A 25,038-nucleotide genomic window follows, 5' to 3' on the forward strand; every position below is an offset into this window, starting at 1 on the left:
GTTTCAGAGTCAAGAGTGCCGGACGTCCCGAGCTCTCTGCATGTTCGTTCTCTGGTCAACAGTATTGTGGTGAGCTGGACGCCTCCAGAGAACCAGGACATCGTGGTGAGGGGTTACAGTATCAGCTATGGGATTGGCAGTCCTCACGCACAGACCATCAAAGTGGACTACAAGCAGAGATACTACACCATTGAGAACCTGAGTAAGACTAGTGAAAGTAACATCATCATCATATTGTATAAACTTTAGTTTAGTCGACTTGCAAAACTCGCTGAATGCCGACACCTCTGCACAAAAGGCTGTTACTCTGGTTTCATGGCGCATATTTTATCGGCGTACATGCAAACAGGAGTGCATGAGGCTCACAGGAATGGTTTTCTGCGCGTATGCATCAGTTTGCTTTCACCAGCGTTGAACCAGCGCTGAGGGGAGGCAGTGAATCAGCTACGTCGGTGACACCAAGAATAATTCAGTGCATTTTATTTATTTATTTATTGAAATAATGGGAATTTACATAAGTACATTTAAATTTATAATGTCAACAGCAAAATCATATTGGGGCGCCCCTGGGCTCGAGGTCCTGTGCCAATCCTTCCCCTCTTTCTGCTCCCAATGCTGCCCTCTTTTTCCTCCACTGTCCCATCTAATAAAGGTGAAAAATAATTATTAAAAAAAAGAACTCTGATGTACTAGATCCGCCGTTTGTGATTATCCTGTGACCTACCTGCATCAGTTGTGTCGCTTTACTTTCATTTATGAATTATCCACATGGCATCATTGGATATCATAGCGCCTATTGTATGCACACTTCAGAATCTCGCCAGAAGTAGTAGGTCATTCGGGTACTTCTCGCTTTCTGTTTTTCAAATACTACAAATTTAGACATACTACTCGCCTTACATGCTGTTTTTAGCATATTATATAGTATGGAAGTATGCAATTTCGAATGCAGCCTTAGTTTTTCTATTTTTAATGGGTCTGTTGTTGTCGCTTATTACATCGCGTTCAGGTTTTCTTTGCGATGCGCTTTTTTTAAAACTCATTCTATTGTGCTGCGTCAAGTGTTTTTAGAAGCAAATACGCATTCAGTGTGAATGAGCTCTAACACCAAGGCTTAGCAGCACCTTAGAAGAACCCACAGAAGCTCAATTACCTCTAAACGAGAATGTAAGGAAGCAGAACTGGGTAACTGGATTGTGGGTGCTCAAGAGTGGGAGATTTACCCCTCTCTTCACCCAATCTTAATCACATTTGAAGGAAAGAGAAAAATAATCATCCGATGAAGCGGCATAATTTAAGTTTTGGTAATTCATCTAATTACACAAGAGCGAGAATCAATAATGGTGTTTAAAAGTGCACCCCCGCTAGGATGATGAATATGGCTGACGCTCTCAGTGGAGCTGCGGGCTTGATTAGCTAAATGATTGGTTTTCTCTCTGCCAGATCCCAACTCGCACTACGTGATCACGCTGAAGGCCTTCAACAACGTGGGTGAGGGAATCCCTGTGTACGAGAGCGCCATCACACGACCACAGTCAGGTGAGCCAACACACCTTAACGACAGCTCAAACACACTTCATCGGCTCATTCAGTTCCTCAGGAAAAGCATTTGGCATTGCTATATTGACAAGTGAAGAGAATGATGCCAGATCTACTGTAAAAAAAAGAAGAAAAAAGAAAACACTGAACATGTCTGTCTGTTAAACAAGCTTATTACATGGCTCTCTGGAATATTTGATGCTGATTGCTCAGTCACAACATTCCAAGGTATGTTATGCAATATGTAAAGTATAACTAAGAGGAAGTTTGCTTTGCGTTGGTCTGCAGATAAGCCTTTCGGGCTTTATTCTGCAAAAACAATCGTCTTAGATCAGGGGTTTTCAAAGTGTGAGGCGGGCCTCCCCTGGGGGGTGCCAGAGCATGTCAAGGGAGGCGCGGGAAAAAAATATTATATAATAAAAATATAATTATTACGTTTAATTATTATATGTATTTTTATTATATTTAAACGTTTTGATTAAACAAAGTTAAAAAAAATAATATGTCAATAATAAGAAAACCTTTTTTACCCAGAAGGCCATAGCTGTGAATTCGCTTCTGTTTGGCAAGCCTGCCAATACGGGTATATGCCTGCTAATACAATGGATCGGTTTCTGAGACCCCCCGATTCAAAGCCTTCAAGTTCAGGGCTTAAACCCAAAAGACGACGATATGATGATCAGTATTTGAGTTTAGGATTTACGTGGACAGGACCAGCTGATGAACCACGACCTTTATGTGTGGTTTGTCAAGATATTTTGGCTAATGACAGCATGAGACCCGCTAAACTTTGACTGTTTTGACTGGGATGGACAGTTCTTGGATCTGTTCTATTCATATTGAACCATCATCCTAGTTTTAAAAACGTTATATTAAAATACCTATTACTCTGTAAATAATTGCACTTTCATGCAAATGATGATAAAAGTGAGTTAACAGTCTGACATCTGTCTGTGTCTTTATATATACTGTATATATATATATATATATATATATGTGTGTGTGTGTGTGTTTGTGTGTGTGTGTGTGTGTGTGTGTGTGTGTGTGTGTGTGTGTGTGTGTGTGTGTGTGTGTGTGTGTGTGTGTGTGTGTGTGTGTGTGTGTGTGTGTGTGTTTGTGTTTGGGAGGAGGGGGGGCGCCAATGGATAAGTTGTGTCAAAAGGGAGGCCCACTGTCTTAGACTTTGAAAAACCCTGTCTTAGATGTACTTTATCCATCCTAGATGTACTTTATCCCACTTATTACACAGCTTTTTTTCCCAAAATCATCATGAGCCACTTAAGGTCACTAGTTCTGTCGTTACAAACATAGTTTGTTGATTTGCCAATTGCCAAATCCATTGCTCCAACGAACATTTGCAAACTGCGTCGCAAACTTGAGCACTCGCAACTACAACTCTGGAGCTGTAGTTAGAAACATAGTTCCTGGCTGTGTTCTATTTCCACTTATCCCCCTATGCCCTATTCATTTAGAACATTTTAACATTCAAAGTTGGAATTATTAAAAATAAAAAAGCATTAAGGTCCCTTCGCAGTGCAGTTTGAAAACATAGATGTCATTTTGAACACAGCCTCATGGCGAAAGCTGTAGGTGACATATTATTTAAAAGAGGAATTTAAGTTGCGTCTCCAAAGCTTGTGAAAACAAAAAGCATACATTAATTCTTTTAATTTATAGTGGGTTATTTTTTTAAATATCTGTACTGTATATGACATGGGCCTGTTGATTAGAACATTTCTGCAGTGGTTTACATGTCTCAAATTGTAAAAGTAGACTTTTCAAAAAATAAAATAAATAAATAAACAACATCCTACTTAATAATAATAATAATTATTATTATTATCATCATCATCATCATCGTTATTATTATTATTATTAATAATATTATTAAAGTATGTTTTTCATTTCTAATAAATAACAAATATTAAATTTAATTTCTTAATAAATAGCCTCATTATGTATTTATTTATATGATTTATATATGATATTAGAATATTGCTTTTGTAAGTGATGTTTTAGAATAGAATATGTAATGTTCAACTTCTCAATAATACTAGTAAAGCAAACATAGGCCCTATATGTTCCATTTACATATTTTTCAGTTAATATGGAAAACGAATGCATGCTTTTACCCAATCTAATATTGGATTTTATTTTAAATGCGTGTGCGTGTAAAACAACATAATTTGCACAATTAAATTATGGGTTTTTCTCTAAAGAAGTTGTTACTCCACCCAGTTTAGAGCATCATTATGGGCGTTTTACGTTATAATTTACGTGGTTCAAGCGATGGATCTGCGACAGAGAAACTACGGGTTTTGGGAAACACTTGTCACTACATAGTTCTTTTCCCAAACGATGCATCGTACTATGATAATTCAGCCGTATGAGAGTTACATCGTTGTTTGGGAAACGCACCCCTGGATGTACTTTATCCCACTTTTTACACTGCTATTTGGCAAAAAGCAAAGACATTAAAAGAAATTACACCCAAAACATTGTGCTGAGATGTAAATGTTTATTATCTCTGTAATTAAACGCAAAGATGACAAAAATGAAATTCATTATAAATCATTTAACAAAGTTCATTATTCAGTCACAAGATGGCGCCAAACAGTCAAAAACAAAGCTAAAAAACAAAACTGGCTGAATAAAGCAAAGATTAACATATATATCATAGCAGGCCCGTGCAGAGACCCTCCAAAGGCATGTGCAGGTCTGCAGGATAAACTTTGTGAAGAGCGGGGGGTGTGGGGGGCGGGGGGGTTGTTGTCGCGTGCATACTAATGAGCGGTGTTGTCGCGCGCCTACTAGAGGGGGGGACCGAGGGTGTGTCGCGTCGCGGGGGCACTTTTGATCATTTTGGAAGGGCACTTTCTATCCAAGACTAAAAAGGGCATGTGCACTGCACAGGTTGAGCCTGTGTATAGTATACACTAACTTGCATGTTGTTCAGTCACAAGATGGCGCCAAACCGTCCAAAACGCAAAGTTGACACACACAAAACTGCTTGAATGATATTAACATTTGTATGATTCATTCACAAAATGGCGGCAAACAGTCAAAAAGAGTGTCATGACAGCGAAGCAGGTACATATGAATGTAGTCGTATGTATTTGGATCAGAATGTTTTCAGTGATGCTCAAAGTGATTTCAATTTTACGAATGAGTTATTTAGCAGGTGTTATTTTGGAATAACATACCATTGTATGACACGATTGACCAGTCAGAATCGAGTTTTACAGACAGCCATGTAATAAGTTAAGGATAAAGCGTCCATCCAAGCCCAGAGGGCTATGTTGTAGAAAACTAAAGGACTCATTACCATGTGGTAACCACTTGAAGTTAACTAAATAGTGAGTACATTTTCATTTTTGAGTGAACTATGCCTTTAATAACTGTGTTATTAGCCAGATTACCAATCACAATGCTTCATGTCTATGTAGCTATACATGTAGGTTGAGTGTTTGTTCTTGTCATTAGAGTCCATCTTAAGAGTTCTCTAGTGCTTCTGCTTCCTAGCAACCAGAGGATTTGTGCTGATTATGAGATGCAGATAAAGCACATCCATACTGAAGCACTGCCTAATAGCGCTGCGCATGATGGAGATGCGGAGCCGTGATTAAACAATGCTCTTATCCCACATACAGGAACATCTTAACATGTACGGAGAATTACAGGAAATGTGTCTCTGCAGAGTTGAAGAGAAATGTTGACATGACATGGCTGAGCAGCACTGGTCAAAGATTCGAATTAGCGCTTTAAAACACTGGTGATTGCTTTGTTGTTGATGGTGAAATAGCCGTCCGCTGCGGTGATGAATATTTCCTCGTCTTCAAGTAATAATCTTCCTCGAGCAGCTACAACCATTAGGTTTAAGTGCTGGCTTGGTTTATGTGTTTATGTCAGAATTGCAATTGTTTTTAATGGCGGAAAACATCTTCCATTAAAGTAGGACAGTGTTTGATGAGGATTATTTATACATTTCTATTTAGTTATAATTTTAATGGGGATGCAGTGGCGCAGTGGGTAGCACATTCGCCTCACAGCAAGATGGTCGCTGGGTCGCTCGGCTCATTTGGCAATTCTGTGTGGAGTTTGCATGTTCTCCCTGCGTTCGCGTGGGTTTCCTCCAGGTGCTCCGGTTTCCCCCACAGTCCAAAGACATGCGGTACAGGTGAATTGGGTAGGCTAAATTGTCTGTAGTGTATGAGTGTGTGTGGATGTTTCCCAGAGATAGGTTGCGGCTAGAAGGGCATCCGCTGCGTAAAAACTTGCTGGATAAGTTGGCGGTTCATTCCGCTGTGGCGACCCCAGATTAATGAAGGGACTAAGCCGACAAGAAAATGAATGAATGAATGAATGAATGATATAATTTTAATAAAAATACAGTCAGTTGGCATTTCTGTGTGGAGTTTGCATGTTCTCCCTATGTTCGCATGGGTTTCCAAAAGACAGTCCAAAGACATGCTCTATTGGTGAATTGGGTGTGCTAAATTGTCTGTTGTGTATGTGTGTTAATGAGAGGAAATGGGTGTTTCGCAGTGGTGGGTTGCAGCCGGAAGGGTATCCGCTGCATAAAACATATGTTGGATAAGTTGGCAGTTCATTCCGCTGTGGCGACCTTTTAATAAAGGGACTAAGCCGAAAAAAAATGAATGAATAATAATATAATGACAATAAAGGAATGAATAATAAAATAAAATGACAGATGAGAACTAATCTATAATAATAATAAAATGAATGAATAAATGAATAAATAACAAACAAAAAACAATAAGAAATATTGCTATTATAACATTTCATTCAAAATTATTATGATTATACTATTTTTAAATGCTAATTGTTTTATTTTATATTACTAAATAAAAACAAAACGATATTATGAAACTCCAAAAAAAGAGAAAAGTAATCTGATTTTATTTTACATTATGCCTGTACTTCTGCATTCCTCTCTTGTAAAATTTGAAATGTAAAAAAGTGATATTTAATAAAGGGAAGGTGTATTTATTTGACGTAATAATATTAATAACTAATATCTATAAACTCATTTATTTTGTGTTTGCCATGGTAATAGTAGGTAATATTTGACTTGTTATTTTGCCAGATACTGGTATTAAGCTTAAGTCTTAACTAGGTTAATTAACTAGACAAGTTAGGTTAATTAGGCAAGTAATTGGACAAGAGTAATTTGTTCTGTAGCCAATTAAAAATATTAATAATTTCCTATTGGAAGACCTACTGGAACCAGCATAGACCCAAGATTCTATCATGGAGGAAAAATCGTGATTTGGGATAGCATTTAGTATGGGGTGTGTAAGTGATCTGCAAAAACGCTTTCTTTGCCATTCCAGATGACTTTATTAAAAATTTAAGTCACTGCAGAGATGTATGCAGGGGGGCAACTGCACATTTACTGATGGGTATGCGGCTTCAACTTTTGTGCGCCCCCCCTTCAATCCAACTATATTTTATAACAGGCAAGTGATAAAATGTGGAAAATATTTCCATCAATAAATTAAAGATATTTTTTCATAAAGATTTCAATATGCTTCAAAAAATACAGTTTCGCAGTTCTGAACACAGCTGAAATAGTATGAAGTAGTAAAAGGTATAATTACATTAAGCATGTTAAGTCGCAAAGAAATGCATCTCATACCACCCCAAATTTCTTCTCAATTTAATTTTCCCTCACTAAATGATTATATCACCTTGACTAGCCTTGCTTTTGGACTTTTTGTACTACATTTTTCAAAACAAAATGATAGACATGGGAGTCCTAAAGGGCAAAAGAACATTGCAATTACTTCTCACATGCATACTTTGAGAAGTGTAAGGTCAGTATTTGCAAGAACAATTGACTGAAACTGCTAAAAGTTAAATAAAAAAGACTGTCAAATGTTTAGTGTAAAAAAAAAAGAAAAAGAAACAAACAAATGTTCTATTTAACTGAAATGTTATAACTTTGTTTGTAGCTAAAATTAAAATAGTTTTGAGCTAAGAAGTTACCAAAAGGTCTGATGAATCAATATGATACATAATAAATTCATAAAAACATGTATATGGTATGAAAAATGGGGGTGGGGGGGTGGAATGATTTTTAAATTTAATAAAATACAATATTATACGCGTATAAAATGCTAAATAAACATTTTTTACAAATACATATATATATATATATATATATATATATATATATATATATATATATATATATATATATATATATATATATATAGTATATATATATATATATATATATATATGTGTGTGTGTGTGTGTGTGTATATATTATTTGAAACTTTTAATATGGATAATTTCAAAAATAGTTTTGGCACAATGGCGCCCCCCACGTGTGGCGCCCCTATGCGCCGCATATACTGCATACCCCCTTTTTGCGCCACTGGATGTATGGATGCAGTCATTCAAGCTCATGATGGAGTCATACACAATATTAATTCTGTTTCTACTTCACCATGACTTTATATTCTATACTGTACATTATTTCTGTTAGGTGACAAGACTTTTGTCTAAGCAAAGTCAGACCTTACTGTCCTAATTAAATAATTAGAAATCATGCATGATCATATTTTATTTTGGTAAAATTAGCGTAATCTAGAGGCCTTTGCCTTTCATAAAAGCCATTTCTGACACCAAATGATCAACTAGAAGTCAAGTTAGTATTTGTTGTTCCTTAAGCTTGTAAGGCAACAAGGCTTTTGTCAGGTAGTGTATATACAGTAGATTACATAAGTACAATGTCAAATAAAATCATGATTGATTCTCTTTTTGTTTTAATCATATTGTTGTTTTTCTATTCATTAAATTAAATATTGTCTCTCTGTCTATAACATGAGCAAAACAGTACATTAATGCCAAGAACACGATTCACACTGCAAAAACTGAAGCTGGATGATTTCTCACCCCCCGTCTTGATCAGGGGTACATTCTTATTACCTCCCAGCATGCATTGTTGAACATGGCATTTACTATTCCTCCTAGTTCACCTTTACCTGAACTGAAGGAAAAGCTGCTGCAGGGGGTTTTGAAGACCTCCAGCAGAGTTTATCTCCTCACCTCCCCGTTCCTTCATACATAAACATCCCTTCTACCATAAGACACTGTGTCATTTTAATGTGCAATAGCAGGTGAATGTACCAGTTTTGCCTGTACCAGAGGAAATGATGAGCATGCTGTATGCTAACGAGTACTTTGTAGTTTATGTGTTGTTTTTGGGGGGGGGCATTACAGACTAGTTGGACACCAAATCCATTTACATTTTCCTGAAAACAAGCTCAAGCGCACATAGTGCTCACTATGGGGTTGTACGAAAGAGCGCTGCCTCATTTATGTGGAAAATAACCTGTTTTTCCCCCTTTGCCATATGAAAACAGTTTAAACGCTCAAGCCTAAAAGAATGTTTTCTCATTTTCACACATTTCCCCTCTGAGAATTGTTATTCTTTGGAGAGAGCGTTTAGGAAAACGGCTGATTTAAGGCAGGCTAACAGCGTTAAATCTATAAATGGATCAGGCTTCTAAGATGTTGGTATTTGACACTATCATATCAGCAATCCTGCTCCCTACACTGAAATTATTTAAAAGATTTGACTTGATATAAAGGAGGAGAATTATCAAAAATAATAAAAAGAAAAAATCTATCTCTTAAGCCTCGACTCAGACAAGGTTATTGAATGTAAACCATGAATAGACGGAAAAGAAAAATTAAAAGCTTTTTTTGTTGTTGCTGTAAACACATTTGTGCAGCATTTGAACCCTTTTTTCTGTAGCTGAATGCTTGTGTCCTTGAAGTAATACTGATAATTCAGTTGACCTAAAAAAATGTGAGGAGTATTACATTTAATTACACTGTAAAAACGGCAAAAAAAGTGGTCAGATATCTAGACTGAGCTAATATCAGTGCTTGGCTTACAGTAGGTAAGAAATAAGTCTGTAAAATATACTTTTTAAAGCAGTATGTGATTGTTTCGATTTTGTTTGGACTAATAAACCCAATCTGGCTAATATTATGGTTGAGGTTAAAGGAACATTATACTTTTATTTGGAAAATAGGCTCATTTTACAACTCTGATGTAGTTAAAAAGTTCAGTTTTGACATTTTGTTATTCATACATTTAGCATTTAATCCATTCTGCTGATTACTGGGTCTAGCACGAGGACTTTTAGTTTAGCTTAGCATAAATCATTGAATCGGATCAGACCATTAGCATCTCGCTAAAAAAAGTCTTTTGAGTAAGCATTACAAACATTACAAGATTGTTTTTATGTTGACTGGACTAATAAACTCAATCTAACCGATATCATAGTTGAGGTTAAAGGAACACTAGACTTTTATTTTCAAAATAGGCTCATTTTACAACTCTTCTGTAGTTAAAAAGTTAAATGATACCATTTTGTTATTCGTACATTTACCATTTTATCTATTCAGCTGTTCTCTGGATCTAGCGGGAGCTTTTTTACCCTAGCTTAGCATATTTCATTAAATCGGATTAGACCATTAGCATCTCGCCCAAAAAAAAAAAAGTACATTTACCTTTTTTTTTTCATTATGGCAATCTCCAAGTTTAGCGGGAGCACTTTTAGCTTAGCTTAGCTTAGCATAAATCATTGAATCAGATTAGACAATTAGCATCTAACTCGAGAAAGATTCTTTGGGTGAACATTACAAGGATTACATAATTGTTTTTATGTTGACTGGACTAATAAACCCAATCTAGCTGATATTATAGTTGGGGTTTAAGGAACACTCCACTTTATTTCTGAAACACGGCCATTTTACAACTCTCCTAAAGTTATAAAGTTGAGTTTTACCATTTTGTTATTTGAAAATTTACCAATTTATCCATTCTGCCAATTCTCACTTTTAGCTTAGCTTAGCATAAATCATTGAATCGGATTAGACCATTAGCATCTAACTCAAGAAAGATTCTTTTGGGTGAACATTACAAGGATTACATGGTTGTTTTCATGCTGACTGGAGTCTGGACTGATAAACCCAATTTAGTCGATTTTATAGTTGGGGTTTAAGGAACACTAGATTTTTACTTTAGAAATACGGTTTTACAACTCTCTTATAGTTATAAAGTTGAGTTTTACCATTTTGTTATTCATACATTTACTATTTTATATCTTTTCTGCTGATCTTTGGGTCTATCGGGAACACTTTTAGCTTGAATCGGCTCATTGAATTGGATTAGACAATTAGCAGCTAACTCAAAAAAATCATTTAATAATTTTCATGTTTATTTTCTGTAGTTACATTGTGTAGTAAGAAATTAAGAACTGCTATTTTCTATGCTAATGGTCTAATCAGATTCAATGATCTATGCTAAGCTAATGTAAAAGTGCTCCCTCCACGCTCGCAGATCATCTGAATGGTTTTTAAAAATGGTAAAACGAGATTATTTCCGAAAAGTTTGTTACTTTAAGTTTAGAGCAACTAAAAGAAGAACAATACAAGTCATATGTGTAAAGAGTGGAATTAAATATGTGAACTAATTACTAAATAACAAGTTGATGCTGCTTGATTTTTCCAACAGTATATATTTTCCAATTTTTAACAATTCCCATGCAGTTCCACCTTAACTCCTAGGGGTTTGAAATCCAATTTCCTGTAATATTGTTTCCTCCTATATCTGTAATGTAGCTGGTTGTGAAACCTGTGTTGATGTAGCTCCTTGACTCATTGTAGATGTAGTTCTCTATAGCTCTGGATGGTGTTTTGACTCTGTTCTAATCCAATATTTTCTCTCTTTCTCCTTTCCCAATCCCGCCTCCATACTCCACCCCTCCTCCCTCCCATTTTAACCCATTAACCCATTCTTTACCTTCATTACGTGTCTCCCTTCCCTTTATGTGTAATCGCGCTCACCTTTTTTTTCGTTCACCTTTTTCTTTTCGCCATGGAACATTGTGTAAATTGCTTGCAGACCCCATAGACCCTGACGTTGATTTGTACGAACTTTTCCATGCTCCATACACTCCAGTACCAGACCCTATACCCATGCTGCCTCCTGTGGGCGTTCAGGCATCTGTCCTGAACCAAGACACCATCAAAGTCACCTGGGCGGACAACTCGCTGCCTAAGAACCAGAAGATCACAGATGCGCGCTACTATACAGTGCGCTGGAAGACCAACATACCCGCAAACACAAAGTTTAAGGTATGGCTAACAGAATCTGGACAAGGATAAAGACGTGGGTTATTATTCCACTAACACGACTTATTTATTTTAGGTGGCTAATACCACGACGCTATTTCACACGGTGACGGGTCTTAAACCCAATACCTTGTATGAGTTTTCGGTTATGGTGACCAAGGGACGGAGGACCAGTACCTGGAGCATGACTGCACACGGAACAACTTTTGAGTCAAGTAAGTGTTCAAGGTGGAGCAGAATCAAGCCATAGACCCTGATGTTAAGTTGTACGAACAATTCTCCAGTGAACTTTTCTAAATGTGGGTTTCCACCGGGTGCTCCGGTTTCTTCCACAGTCCAAAGACATTCGGTACAGGTGAATTGGGTAGGCTAAATTGTCCGTAGCGTATGAGTGTGTGTATAAATGAGTGTGGATGTTTCCCAGAGATGGGTTGCGGCTGGAAGGGCATCCGCTGTGTAAAAACTTGCTGGATAAGTTGGCGGTTCATTCCGCTGTGGTGACCCCCGGATTAATAAAGGAACTAAGCTGACAAGAAAATGAATGAATGTTTCTGAATGTCATCATGAAAAGGGAAAATGCCAAAATATGTCAGTTTTCTTAGACGCTTACTTGTTTTTTAGTCCTGTAGAACTTTGAGTAATAATCAATAATCTTCAATATTGATAATACTGAATATTGAAAATTTCAATAAATTAAACTTATTTTATTCTAGTCAAAATAAAACAAATCACCAGCATATCTAGCTTTCAGCCAATCAGATTCAAGAACCAAAAAGAATCAGCGTAACGGTTATCTTTCACTCTAGTCCCAAGTTCTCCACCAAAAGATGTGACTGTAGTGAGCAAAGAGGGACGACCAAAAACCATCATCGTCAACTGGCAGCCGCCATCAGAAGCCAATGGCAAAATTACAGGTGACAAAGTTATGTTAAAAATAAGGAACCAATTATGGAAATGAATGTTCTTGTGCCCTATTTTACCCAACACCCTGCTCTGCCTTTCCAGGTTACATCATTTATTACAGCACTGATGTGAAGGCAGAGGTTCATGACTGGGTCATTGAGCCAGTCGTGGGAAACAGGCTAACCCATCAAATTCAGGAGCTGACCCTTGATACCACCTACTACTTTAAGATCCAGGCTCGGAACTCCAAGGGCATGGGTCCCATGTCGGAAGCGGTCCAGTTCCGCACTCCTAAAGGTAAACCGGCTGATTCATGAATTAGAACTGCTGCCTGCTAACAAGCATATGTAGGGTTATGAATCCAAATTATATGATGAGGTGCTGTTATAACCAACAGGCTTATCTTATTTGGCTCCAATTGAAGGTCTTTTCCATTCTTTGTTTGAGGACAGAAAGAAGTACAGTTATATTAACATCTGTCATGCCTTCTCTAGTCAAGAAGCACCACCGCAGCACACCACATCTTCATATTGCTTTTTGTTGTATAAGATTTTGATGGTATGATAACCTTGGATAAAACTATCACGGTTTCACAGTATTGTGATAAGTACCACAAAAAAAGATCTTTTTAAATGTCTGGATGGACAACTTTTTGTTGGATATAAGTTAACCACTGCACTGTTCAAGTCCATATCATGCTTGGATGTAGGTGCCTAAACCATATGTTTTTTCAGAAGTTTGCTGAATCATGGGCTGACCAGTAGCTTTAGATGTGGATGGCCCTAAATAAATTATTAAATTAATCTTTGACAACTTATAATATTTATATATATATATATATATCATATCATACCACAGGAACGTTATGCCATACATTTTTACTGTTTTAAAACTGTGACTTTCCAAACTGAGGTAAAGGGGTTATTGTCCCATACCTATATGCAGACATCGACTGGAAAATTGTTTAGACCTTTATAACACGTTGGTTCTTCTTATCTGGTGTATGACCCCCTCCAAGTCTTAAAAATCTTGATCGGACATGTTCCAGTACACTCCAAACAATTGAATAATTGTTATGGATCCAATAGAACAAAAGTTTTTAGGAGCCTAAACAAACATCCTCAAAAGTTTAAGTGGTGCTCGCTGCAGAGCTTTGAGCAGAGCATTTGAGCAGAGCTGAGCTCCAGCGAGGGGGAGCATGAGCTCTCGCTCTGCCTCCTGTAAGCTGTTTTAATGCGTACACCAACCCCACCCCTAACCCTACCCCCAGTGACATCACTCGTAGAAGAAGTGCAAAAAAGGTGGAGCTCAAGCTCAAGCTCCCCCTTGCTGGAGCTCAGCTCGCCCAAAAGTTTGCTGTGGTGAGCTGTTTTGAACTGCCAAAACTAACTCAAAGCAAACTTCAAAATGAAGTCATTTCAATTTGTTCTTTGACTACTTTTGAAGTATTCCGGGCCTTCAACCTTGATCATCTAGGATCATCTAGGGCAGAGGTGTCAATCTCAGTTCCTGCAGGGCCACAGCTTTGCACAGTTTAGTTCCAACCCTAATTAAACACACTTGAATAAAGTAATCAAGTCCTTCAGACTTGTTTGAAACCTACAGGTAAGGGTGTTGGAGTAGGGTTGGAGCTAAACCCTGGGTCATTGACCTAGTCGTGGGAAGTAGGCTAACCCAGAGGTCGCCAACCCTGTTCCTGGAGAGCTACCAAACACACATTATCAAGTGCTGCTTCAGGTACTAATTAATTGGTTCAGGTGTGTTTGAACAGGGTTAAAGCTGAATTCTGCAGGAAGGTAGCTCTCCAGGAATAGGGTTGGTCACTCCTGGGCTAAACCATCACATTTAGGAGCTGACCCTTAATTCCACCTACTACTTCAAGATCCAGGCCTGTAACTCCAAGGGGATGGGTCCCATATCTGAAGAGAACATATCAAGAGAAATTGAGCTTGACACCCCTGACCGAGACCAGGGATGGGTAACTTTGGACCTGAGTGTCACACTCAGTTCCTGGATGGCCGCAGCTCTGCACAATTTAGTTCTAACCCTAATTAAACAGCCTTAACAAAGTAATTGAGTCCTTCAGACTTGTTTAAAACCTGGAGGCAACTGTTTTAGTGTAGGGTTGGAACTAAGTCCTGGGTCATTGACCTAGTCGTGAGAAATAGGCTAACCCAGAGGTCACCAACCCTGTTCCTGGAGAGCTACCTTGCTGCAAATTTCATTTGCAGCCCTGACCAAACACACATTATCAAGTGCTGCTTCAGGTACTAATTAATTGGTTCAGGTGTGTTTGAACAGGGTTGGAGCTGAATTCTGCAGGAAGGTAGCTCTCCAGGAACAGGGTTGGTCACTCCTGGGCTAAACCATCAAATTCAGGAGCTGACCTTTAATACCACCTACTACTTCAAGATCCAGGCCTGTAACTCCAAGGGGATGGGTCCCATTGTCTGAAGAGAACATATCAAGAGAATTTGAGCTTGACACCCCTGACCGAAACCAGGGATGGGTAACTTCGGACCTGAGTGTCAAACTCAGTTCCTGGATGGCCGCAGCTCTGCACAGTTTAGTTCAAACCCTAATTAAACAGCCTTAACAAAGTAATTGAGTCCTTCAGACTTGTCTGAAACCTGGAGGAAAATGTGTTAGTATATGGTTAGAACTAAACCCTCGGTCATTGACCTAGTCGTGAGAAATAGACTAACCCAGGGGTCTCCTACCCTGTTACCGGAGAGCTACCTTGCTGCAAATTTCAGTTGCGACCCTGACCAAACACACTTGTCTCTATTATCAAGTGCTGCTTCAGGTACTAATTAATTGGTTCAGGTGTGTTTGAACGGGGTTGGAGCTGAATTCTGCAGGAAGGTAGCTCTCCAGGAACAGGGTTGGTGACCCTTGGGAAAACCAATCAAATTCAGGAGCTGACCCTCAAGGCCACCTACTACTTCAAGATCCAGGCCTGTAACTCCAAGGGGATGGGTCCCATCTCTGAACCGGACATCTCAACGGAATTTGAGTTTGACACCCCTGACCGAAACCAGGGATGGGCAACTTCGGTCCTGCACAGTTTAGCAAAAAACCCTAATCAAACACACCTGCCTGTAGCTTATTAGTGATCTGAAAACACTGACTAGCTTGTTCAGGTCTGTTTGAGAAGTGTTGGAACAAAACCCTGCAGGACAGTGGTCCTTCAGGACCGAAGTTGCCCATCCCTAACCAAGACCACAATTTCAGCAAGGGAATTCACCTAATCTGACATGAATACCCAAAGTAGTGGCTAACTCATATGAATTCCTATGAAAATTTGCAGTTTGCAGAAGGTAAGGCCCTAAATATAAATATCTCTGGGATGTAAGCAGATCTTACCCAAGTCAATGAGATGTTGTGAATTCATATGGATTAGCCACTGATGTAAAATAGCCACAAATTGCCATGCCATGGAATTGCCGTGTTGGAATTTGTGCTGTATTTTTAATCAGGGTTAGAATTGATTTGTGGTGAACATGTACACATACGCTACTTTGAAAGTTGATCTGAAGCTTAACCCTTTTGCGTTTACCCTGACCTCGCTGATCTTTCACACCGGCTCCTGCTTAGCTCCGACTGCACGCCTCTCTCCCTCTAACCTGTCTCCTCTCCTTCTGCTTTGTCCTGCTAGCTGAATCCTCTGACAAAATGGCTAATGACCAAGGTAATTGCTCTCTCTTCTCTTATTCCACTAATGTCTTCAAATTGAAGTGAGCAGCTTGTTTTCCCTGCACGCTGAAATTCATCAGCAGGCACGATACAATCCAGCTGGTGTATAGGCAGGAAAACATCTTATTTGTTTGCCTGACTGCCATTTACTTAGAGTTTATCAGCAACATGCACATGTGGCTACACCTCATACTACTAACAGTCTTTTCCAAGCACGTTTTTGGTTTAAAAGATGAGTGCCACGCTTTTCTCTAAAGGACAGCTGCTGGTTTATATGTGTAAATTGCTTGTTATTTTTGTAATAACTGGAACATTTTTCTTGGTGTAAACTTTACTTGAGAATTGGAGATTCCAATGTGCCACTTTCCAATTATTTTTATCTGACCTCTCGTAGCTCCAGGCATATCTGTGAAACAAGGAAGACCTTCTGCACCAGATAACGGCTTTGGATCACCTGGTAATTGCTGTTTTTTCTTCTTCTTATTTTTTTTTATACACCCTGCAAATATCTTGCTGTGTATCAGAAAAACAACCAAAAACACACCATAGTACTGTTCTTTAAATTACATAGTGATTCTATTACAACCAGTGCCCTTGTAGTGTCTCAAAGACCTAGCACCAACCTGCCAGTGCTATAAAAACTGCCCAGTAGTCCCTACCAAAAGTAGCTATGTTTCAACCCAAAGATGTGAGTTAAATTTATGCACAGAACTGGAATATCACATGAGTTACTCTCAAATCAGTTGAAGAGAAAAAAAATGGTGCAAAATATTTTTTAAAATGGTTTTGCTGCAGTAGGATCTGCCAATTTAGGCCTTTTTTCCTTAAGTTATCAATTACTTGCTCCTCATAGGACGTAACACAATGAACAAGAGGTGGCTTTTGTAGGTGCGAGACCTGGTATGTCAATTAATGGCATCCTATTTTTGTAACCTTCAGGTTACAGTCTGACTATCAAACCCAGGGGTCACCAATCTCAGTCTTGGAGGGCCGGTGTCCCTGCAGAGTTTAGCTCAAACTTCCTAAGACACCCTTCTGGAAGTTTCATGTAAACCTAGTCAGACCTTGATTATCTTGTTAAGGGGTGTTTGATTAGGTTTGGAGCTAAAATCTGCAGGACCTCCAGGAACAAGTTTGGTGACCCCGGGTCCAACCATTGGGCTGTAATAACAATCTAGAAATCTCTTCATAACACACCTAACCAGTTCCTTCCAACACTTGAGCAATATATCAGCAACTTATTAATACTCCAATAAACACCTTGCAACATCTCAGCAGTAACATATGATCCACCCCTATATATATATATATATATATATATATATATATATATATATATATATATATATATATATATATATATATATATATATATATTTCAACTACCCACAACTATCAACCCTTGAACAACACCTTACCAACAACGAATCAAGACCCTAGCAGTGTTTTGTAACCACCTTGCAATGCTCTAAACAAAACAAGTAGAGTCCATCCTAGCCCCACTGTTCACCAAGCAAACGCTGTAAAACTATTTTCTGTAGTCCCTGAAAATAAGTCCAATATCAAGCAACACCTTCCTTATCCTAGCAGCACTCTACCTGTGAATGAACCCAACCCTACACCTCATGAATTAAGATGAATAGCAACAACCACCAACTTGCCCCCAGCAACCATTGCATTAAACTAACAACACCTTTATACGAACATAGTAAACACTTAGCAGTGTCTTGCAATCATTTAGCACAACTGGCATTTAGCAAAACTGTTGCCATGCTTCAGCTACATATTATGACCTAGCCACATAGCAGCACTTCACCAACACCTTCTGTTTTTGTCCGAATGTTTTGACATTCAAAACTTTCATGCAAAAACTTGAAAGGCCAACATTCAAAGTTTGACTTTTCCCCCATATAAACATTCTGACCATAGATTTTCCATGTTTCAGGGAAACCAGACATGTCTGGCACTGGTGATAACCACATCCTGGTTATTGTCATCATTGTGTCCGTGGGTGCTTTTACCATCATCGTGGTGGTGGTGGGCGCCTTCCTTTGTACACGTCGTACCACAACACAACAGAAAAAGTAAGTTCCTCACAGTGTTCCAGTTCAAATCTCACATTTACGATCAGTCTTAGTCCTCAGTCCTGGCATAAATGTGTTAGCCACGAGCTTTCCTCAAACCATTTGATATGATCTCCAGGAAAAGGGCCGCCTGCAAGTCCGCCAATGGATCCCACAAGTATAAGGGCAACTCCAAAGATCTCAAACCACCAGACCTCTGGATCCACCATGAACGTTTGGAGCTAAAGCCCATAGACAAATCACCCGAACCCAATCCAGTCATGACCGACACACCAATCCCCAGGACCTCCCAAGACATCACGCCGGTGGACGGCTCCATGGATCCTATGCTCCAGAGACGCAACTCTTACCGTGGTAAGAACACTGATTTGAAGACCCCATGAAATAAATAAAGTAGTTTAACAGACCAGACCCCTCACTTTCTATAGTAAAACGCAATAAATTGGTTTTGCTGTACTATGATGCTAACATAAGGCTATTTTAGATTTAGGATTTTGATATGCCCAACCCCATCATTGGGTTTCAATAAGATCACAAGAAATGTGAAGCTAATTCATGGGATCTTTAAACCATTTCACCTACTACATCATCCATAACATCATTCCAGCTGCTGCTTCTGAAGGACGCTTCCAAGTCATGTTTACTATTGTCTGTGATTGGCATGTTTCTTGCTTAAATGGAAAGATGTGCAGCCTTGTTTCCTTTGTTTTCGTGGCATGAATGGTGAATATCCATCTGCTGCTCCCCTGTGCTACAGCTCTGATGTGTGCGTTTACACTGCCCTCTAGTTGACAAACAGTAGAATCCTACTGCAGTTCTTGGCAACTGACATTGGGAAAGCTTATATTGGGAGCCTGTTGGGTGGGTAAGTCTGTCTGAGTCTGATTGGTGGTCGCTGTCTGATTTGCAGGCCATGAATCAGAGGACAGCATGTCTACACTGGCAGGCCGTCGGGGGATGAGACCTAAAATGATGATGCCCTTTGATGCACAACCCCCTCAGCGTAAGTGTGTGATCCGGGGACCAGACACCCTCAATTTGGCCTTTTTTTCTTTTCTGTAGGACTTTCCTGAAGAACCACAGTACTGTAGAGTTTCACTCCAACCCTCATCTAACACACCTGAACAAGCGAGTTAGATTGTAAAGTCACAGTGAAATATATATATATATATATGTGTGTATGTATATATATATATATATATATATATATATTTTTTTTTTTTTTTTTAGGAGATAGTTAGTATCAGTATGTTAGTCTTAAGAATATATATAGTTTTGAGTGCTCCAAAACAGTGACAAAATTCACTTTTAGAAGATATAAACATCCTAACGGCCTAAATTATTCAATTTGATTTTGTTGACATCTCCTTATACTTCAGTTTCTCATCAAATCTCGTTACCAATCAAATGCTCTTTAGTTTCTGACATGTTCTGCCTCTTCAAAACGCTTCTCTTTTGCTTTTTTTTTTGATGCACTTATGCTCAATCACTCATTGGCAGAGCTGTGATAAAAACGAGATTTTATTGGCTGTTTTTAACAAAAGGGAGGAGCTACTTCGTGTTTCGGATGAAATTACACATCAAAGCAAAATACAAATTTCAAATCACTTCAAAGGGCCTTCAAGGATTACTAGAAAGCTACAGATAGGTGATATTTGATTAAGGTTGGATCAAAACTCTGGAGAACTGTGGTTGTCCACCCTTATGTTGTGATGTTAATCATTGTATGTTCTTTAGAGTAACCTCGAAATGGGTTCCCTGAGTTCATTATTGTAGTAGTAGTCCAAAACAATACTCTACCCAAGTACAGAAATGCAAATGGCTCTAACCTAACAATTAATCGCTTTGCAAGAGTGAATATCTCAGCTAATTCTTAAAGTCGTACATTTATAGTTGTACATCTAAATGATAACATGTACGAGTACTAGTAATGGAAAAAGTACAGACACCCTAATAATATATTACTCTAGTTGAAGTATAAAGTCCTCATTTTCAATATTACTTGAGTCAAAGCTGCAGATAAGTGTAATTTGATTGTGTTTGGATCAAACCTCTGCAGAACTGTGTTTGTCCACCCTTATGTTGGGATGTTAATCATTTAATGTTCTTTAGAGTAACCTCAAAATGGGTTCCCTGAGTCCATTATTGTAGTTGTAGTGGAAAAACATACTCTACCCAAGTACAGAAATGCAAACGGTAAATGTCACACATTTATAGTTATACATGTAAATAATAACATCCCCTTGAGTACTCGTTGTGGTACACAAATCAGGCACTGGAGTGAAAGGACAGATAATAAAACCCTAATAAAATATTACTCTAGTTGAAGTATTAAGTCCTCAATTTCAATATTACTTGTGTCAAAGTACAAAAGTATTTGATTTTTAAATACAAGTGAAAACGTGAAACTACGTTTACATGCTGAACCCCAGTTTGTAAAACCAGTGAATCGATTACCAGAGACACACTGAACTGTTCATTTAATTTTTGAATCGTTTACCAGAGACTCACTTTCAATAAGTCATTTGAATAAAGCCAGATTTATACTTCTGCATCAAGCGCACGCGTATGCTCATTGCATAGTCCTCGCCGCGGCTAACACTGATGCGCACCTCTCAAAAAATGTAACTGCACGTCACAGCAACGCATATAGCAAGCTCTGTGATTGGTCGGCTTGGACTCGGTGATGAGTGTGGGCGGTGCTGAGAGCCACAAACCTGATGGAACGAGTGTTTACAAGTGTTGAGTCCCGTGAAGCAGCTCTAGAACTCTATACTTCTGTTTTGTGTTTCCCCTAAAGTTGTTCCATGTCCGCCGGAATGAGCGAGTTTTAGCTACTTGCACATTAAGGTAGCTTTCAGAAAAAACAAAACACCCACAAAGAAAGTCGACACAGTGAACATAACCTACTACCAGCTAGCATTTCGGAAGTATTTTTGCAGAGTATGCGCAAGGTAGGCACCGTCGGTCACGGCGATCACTCAACGCAAAAGTATAAACCAACTTTTAGTGAGTCTTTTACCATAGATTGAATGGATTGTTTGACTCAGTGTGTTGTTAACTGGAGACTCACTCTAAATGAATCATTTGAATCAATTGAAGTTGTTGATTTATGTACAAATGTCAACCAATTTAACAGGTTAACTAATAAAATTCAGCTTGTTCACAAATTAAACGCAGCTATCTACTATCCACTTTATCTACTTTAAAATAACTTTTTTACTCGTAATGTACTCACTGTAGTAGAGTAAAGTACAATATTTTGTTTTGGATAGTAGAGGGTTTTTAATATACATATACTTTGATAAAATACAGATGCCTAAAATGTATACTTACTAACTAGTACAGTTGTGAAGCAAAAAAAAAAAAAACAATTACAGTCCACCATGTTAAGCCTTGTGTATTGTTTAAATGGACTACCGTTTTGTTATGTTAGTGGCTGTTTTTGCCCAATTGACGTCCATTATAACGAAAACAGTCATGAACATAACGAAAGGGTAGTAAATGTTCCCCGAGTTTATAGTTGAGTTTTTGAACATTTTCAAAGTGTTTTCCCAAAATATGTGTCAAAATAAGGTTTGTCACCAAAAAAAATCCTTCCATTTGCTGAAACAGAGAAATGTGTGGCTAAATTAAGACTCAAAATCACCCCAGAGTGGAAGAAAACATCTCTACAAGCACACAAGGGTTAAGTACTGAGGTTTCTTGGCACCAGAGCACAGGCACTTGTCTAGAGTATGTTTTTAGTTTTATAAAAATTCTTTAACCTATCAACATATATCATATCTGTCAATCTGTGTTGTTCTTTGTTTTGCATGAGCAGATGTTCTAGCCGCACCATGCTGCTCGCCATAATCCCATAGCTTTTGTGTGTGAGGTCTAAACCATGGCGCTCTTGTTTGTGTCCATTCACAGCTGTGATTAGTGCTCACCCCATCCATTCCCTCGATAACCATCACCATCATTATCACTTGGGCAGCCTGGCCTCGCCGACACGCAGCTATCTCCACCACCAGAGCAGCACGCGCTCCATCGCCACCCCCATCTCTCATCTAGACAGGGCAGAGTCCACAGGTGAGAGCGCAAGACCTCCATCAAACCTGGACACAAATGGGTTCGTTCAGAGTCCTGGGAAACGCTCTTGTTTTCCTGTCAACGTGAAGGTGAAATTGGTTGGTGACGGTGGGATTTAAGTGAAACTCTCTCTATGAGAATATTGAACCAAAAAACAACTTGAGGTCTTTGTGGATTACTTTTTGTTAGGGCTGCACGATATATCAAATCAGAATCGGTATCGCAATGTGCGCATCTGGAATAGTCACATACACTACCTGACAAAACTCTTGTCGTCTATCCAAGTTTTAATAACAACAAATAATAACTTGACTTCTAGTTGATCATTTGGTATCAAAAGTGGCTTATATGAAAGGCAAAGCTGCCGTGGAAAAAGAATGAATATTGTGGATGACTCCCATGAGCTTGGAGGACTGCATCCATACATCTCTGCAATGACTCAAATCACTGATTAATAAAGTCATCTGGAATGGCAAAGAAAGCGTTCTTGCAGAACTCTCAGAGTTCATCAATATTCTTTGGAATCATCTTCAATGCCTCCTCCATCTTACCCCAGACATGCTCAATAATGTTCATGTCTGGTGACTGGGCTGGTCAGCCCTGAAGCACCTTGACCTTCTTTCGCTTTGATGTGGAGGCTGAAGTACGAGAAGGAGCGCTATTCTGCTGAAGAATTTGCCCTTTGCTGTGGTTTGTAATGTAATTGGCAGCACAAATGTCTTGAAACCTCAGGCTGTTGATGTTGACATCCTCTCTGCAGATCTCTCACTCTCCCCATACTAAATGTAACCCCAAACCATGATTTTACCTTCACCAAACTTGACTAATTTCTTTGAGAATCTTGGATCCATGCGGGTTTCAGTTGGTCTTCTGCAGTATAGGTGATGATCGTGATGCAGTTCAACAGATGATTCATCCGAAAAATCGACCTTCAGCCACTTTTCCAAATGATTGAATGAGTGAATGATTGATGAACTACAAGTCAAGTTATTATTTGTTGCAACTGAGATCAACGACAAGACTCTGTTGTGTAGTCAGGATGTACAATGTTGAGTCGAGATTATAGTTAACCAAGAGCCATAGTTCTAAATCATTTAGCATGTGTTTTTAAAGCCTGTGTCTGAGAGAATTTAAGAGAGTTTACCCTTTGCAAATTGAATAAAGATTATTTTATTGAATTAGTTGTACAATAGAGACTATATGCTGTTGTGTTACATTTGGTTATTCAATTTCTCTACTTGTTTGACCCTTCAGAAAACCATAAAGCCCTGGAATTATCTCAGTCAATCCAGATGAATTATTTTTTCCAAATAGAGCTGTGTAAGCCATGTGGTAAATTGTAATCATGTCGCTAAATACAGTGCAGAAAAACTAAATATATATCTAATATAACTTGCTGCCCTACTTTTGGTCACCGACCTGGCTTCAATTTAATAGACCATCTCGGTCAAGATGGTTAGAGCTGGTAGACCTATTTTGGTTGAATACAACCCAACGGTCATGTTCCAAAACCATCATTACCACTTTAAAGGCAACATGAAAGCAAAATGCATCATATTTACTTTCTTCAAGTCAGTTAGTTAAATTTGATTGTCTTAAGTCATTGTATTGACAGTATTATGCATAGTTTATTCACATTTATGACAAATAATATTCTCATGACTTGATAATCTGGTGAACGTTAAGAGTCATTCACAACATGCACGATAACTATAAATATCAATAACATATATTTGTGTCCACACTGACGAATGGTAAAAATGTGTTTGTTAGTTTTCTTTTATTCGCCATGATTCACTTGTAACCGGTAAATGTCTTCAGTGTGCTTCTTGCACATATAACCAGCCAGTCTTTATTTTAAAATGTGCTAATTTAATCAAGCAAATTTAGCGATCATAGTCACTGTTGTAGAACCAAAACAACAAACTATTTCCCCAAGACGTTTTAAAGGGTGCAACTAGCACTGGAAACCTGAGATACGTTTATTCATACAGAATACTTATAATACTGGTGATGGTTGAGGAGATTCCCGCCAAACCTGTAAAGCACTTTGAGTGCCCAGAAAAACACCATATACAGTTGAAGTCAGAATTATTCGCCCCCTTTTGAATTTTTTTTTAAATATTTTCCAAATTATGTTTAACAGATTCAGGACATTTTCACAGTGTGTCTGATAATATTTTTTCTTCTGGAGAAAGTCTTATTTGTTTTATTTCGGCTAGAATAAAAGCAGTTATACATTTTTTAAACACCATTTTAAGGTCAAAATTATTAGCCCCTTTAAGCTATTTTTTTTCGATAGTCTACAGAACAATCCATCGTTATACAATAACTTGCCTAATTACCCTAACCTGCCTAGTTAACCTAATTAACCTAGTTAAGCCCTTAACTATCACTTTAAGCTGTATAGAAGTGTCTTGAAAAATATCTAGTTAAATATTATTTACTGTCATCATGGCAAAGATAAAAGAAATCAGTTATTATAGATGAGTTATTAAAACTACTATGTTTAGAAATGTGCTGAAAAATATTATCTCCGTTAAACAAAAATTGAGGTAAAAAA

At 38.2% G+C, this 25,038-nt stretch overlaps 1 protein-coding gene across 50 annotated transcripts in view; it reads left to right on the forward strand.

Annotated features, from left to right (window-relative positions):
• Window positions 1–25,038, forward strand: part of neo1a (neogenin 1a) — a 335,667-nt gene that overhangs the window by 304,629 nt on the left and 6,000 nt on the right. For 8 of the 50 annotated variants that reach the window (XM_073906111.1, XM_009303466.5, XM_073906121.1 and 5 more), the window contains exons 15-25: window positions 8–202; window positions 1,444–1,539; window positions 11,489–11,721; window positions 11,795–11,933; window positions 12,525–12,632; window positions 12,724–12,918; window positions 16,712–16,774; window positions 18,263–18,401; window positions 18,520–18,755; window positions 19,312–19,404; window positions 22,317–22,475. In XM_073906111.1, the coding sequence (XP_073762212.1) occupies window positions 8–202; window positions 1,444–1,539; window positions 11,489–11,721; window positions 11,795–11,933; window positions 12,525–12,632; window positions 12,724–12,918; window positions 16,712–16,774; window positions 18,263–18,401; window positions 18,520–18,755; window positions 19,312–19,404; window positions 22,317–22,475 (1,656 nt within the window). Of the gene's footprint in view, window positions 1–7; window positions 203–1,443; window positions 1,540–11,488; window positions 11,722–11,794; window positions 11,934–12,524; window positions 12,633–12,723; window positions 12,919–16,279; window positions 16,313–16,711; window positions 16,775–18,262; window positions 18,402–18,519; window positions 18,756–19,311; window positions 19,405–22,316; window positions 22,476–25,038 lie in introns of all 50 variants that reach the window. The other 42 variants (XM_073906119.1, XM_073906106.1, XM_073906128.1 and 39 more) reach the window with 11 other exon arrangements.

The sequence above is a fragment of the Danio rerio genome, chromosome 7 (assembly GCF_049306965.1).
Source record: "Danio rerio strain Tuebingen ecotype United States chromosome 7, GRCz12tu, whole genome shotgun sequence".
NCBI lineage: Eukaryota > Metazoa > Chordata > Actinopteri > Cypriniformes > Danionidae > Danio > Danio rerio.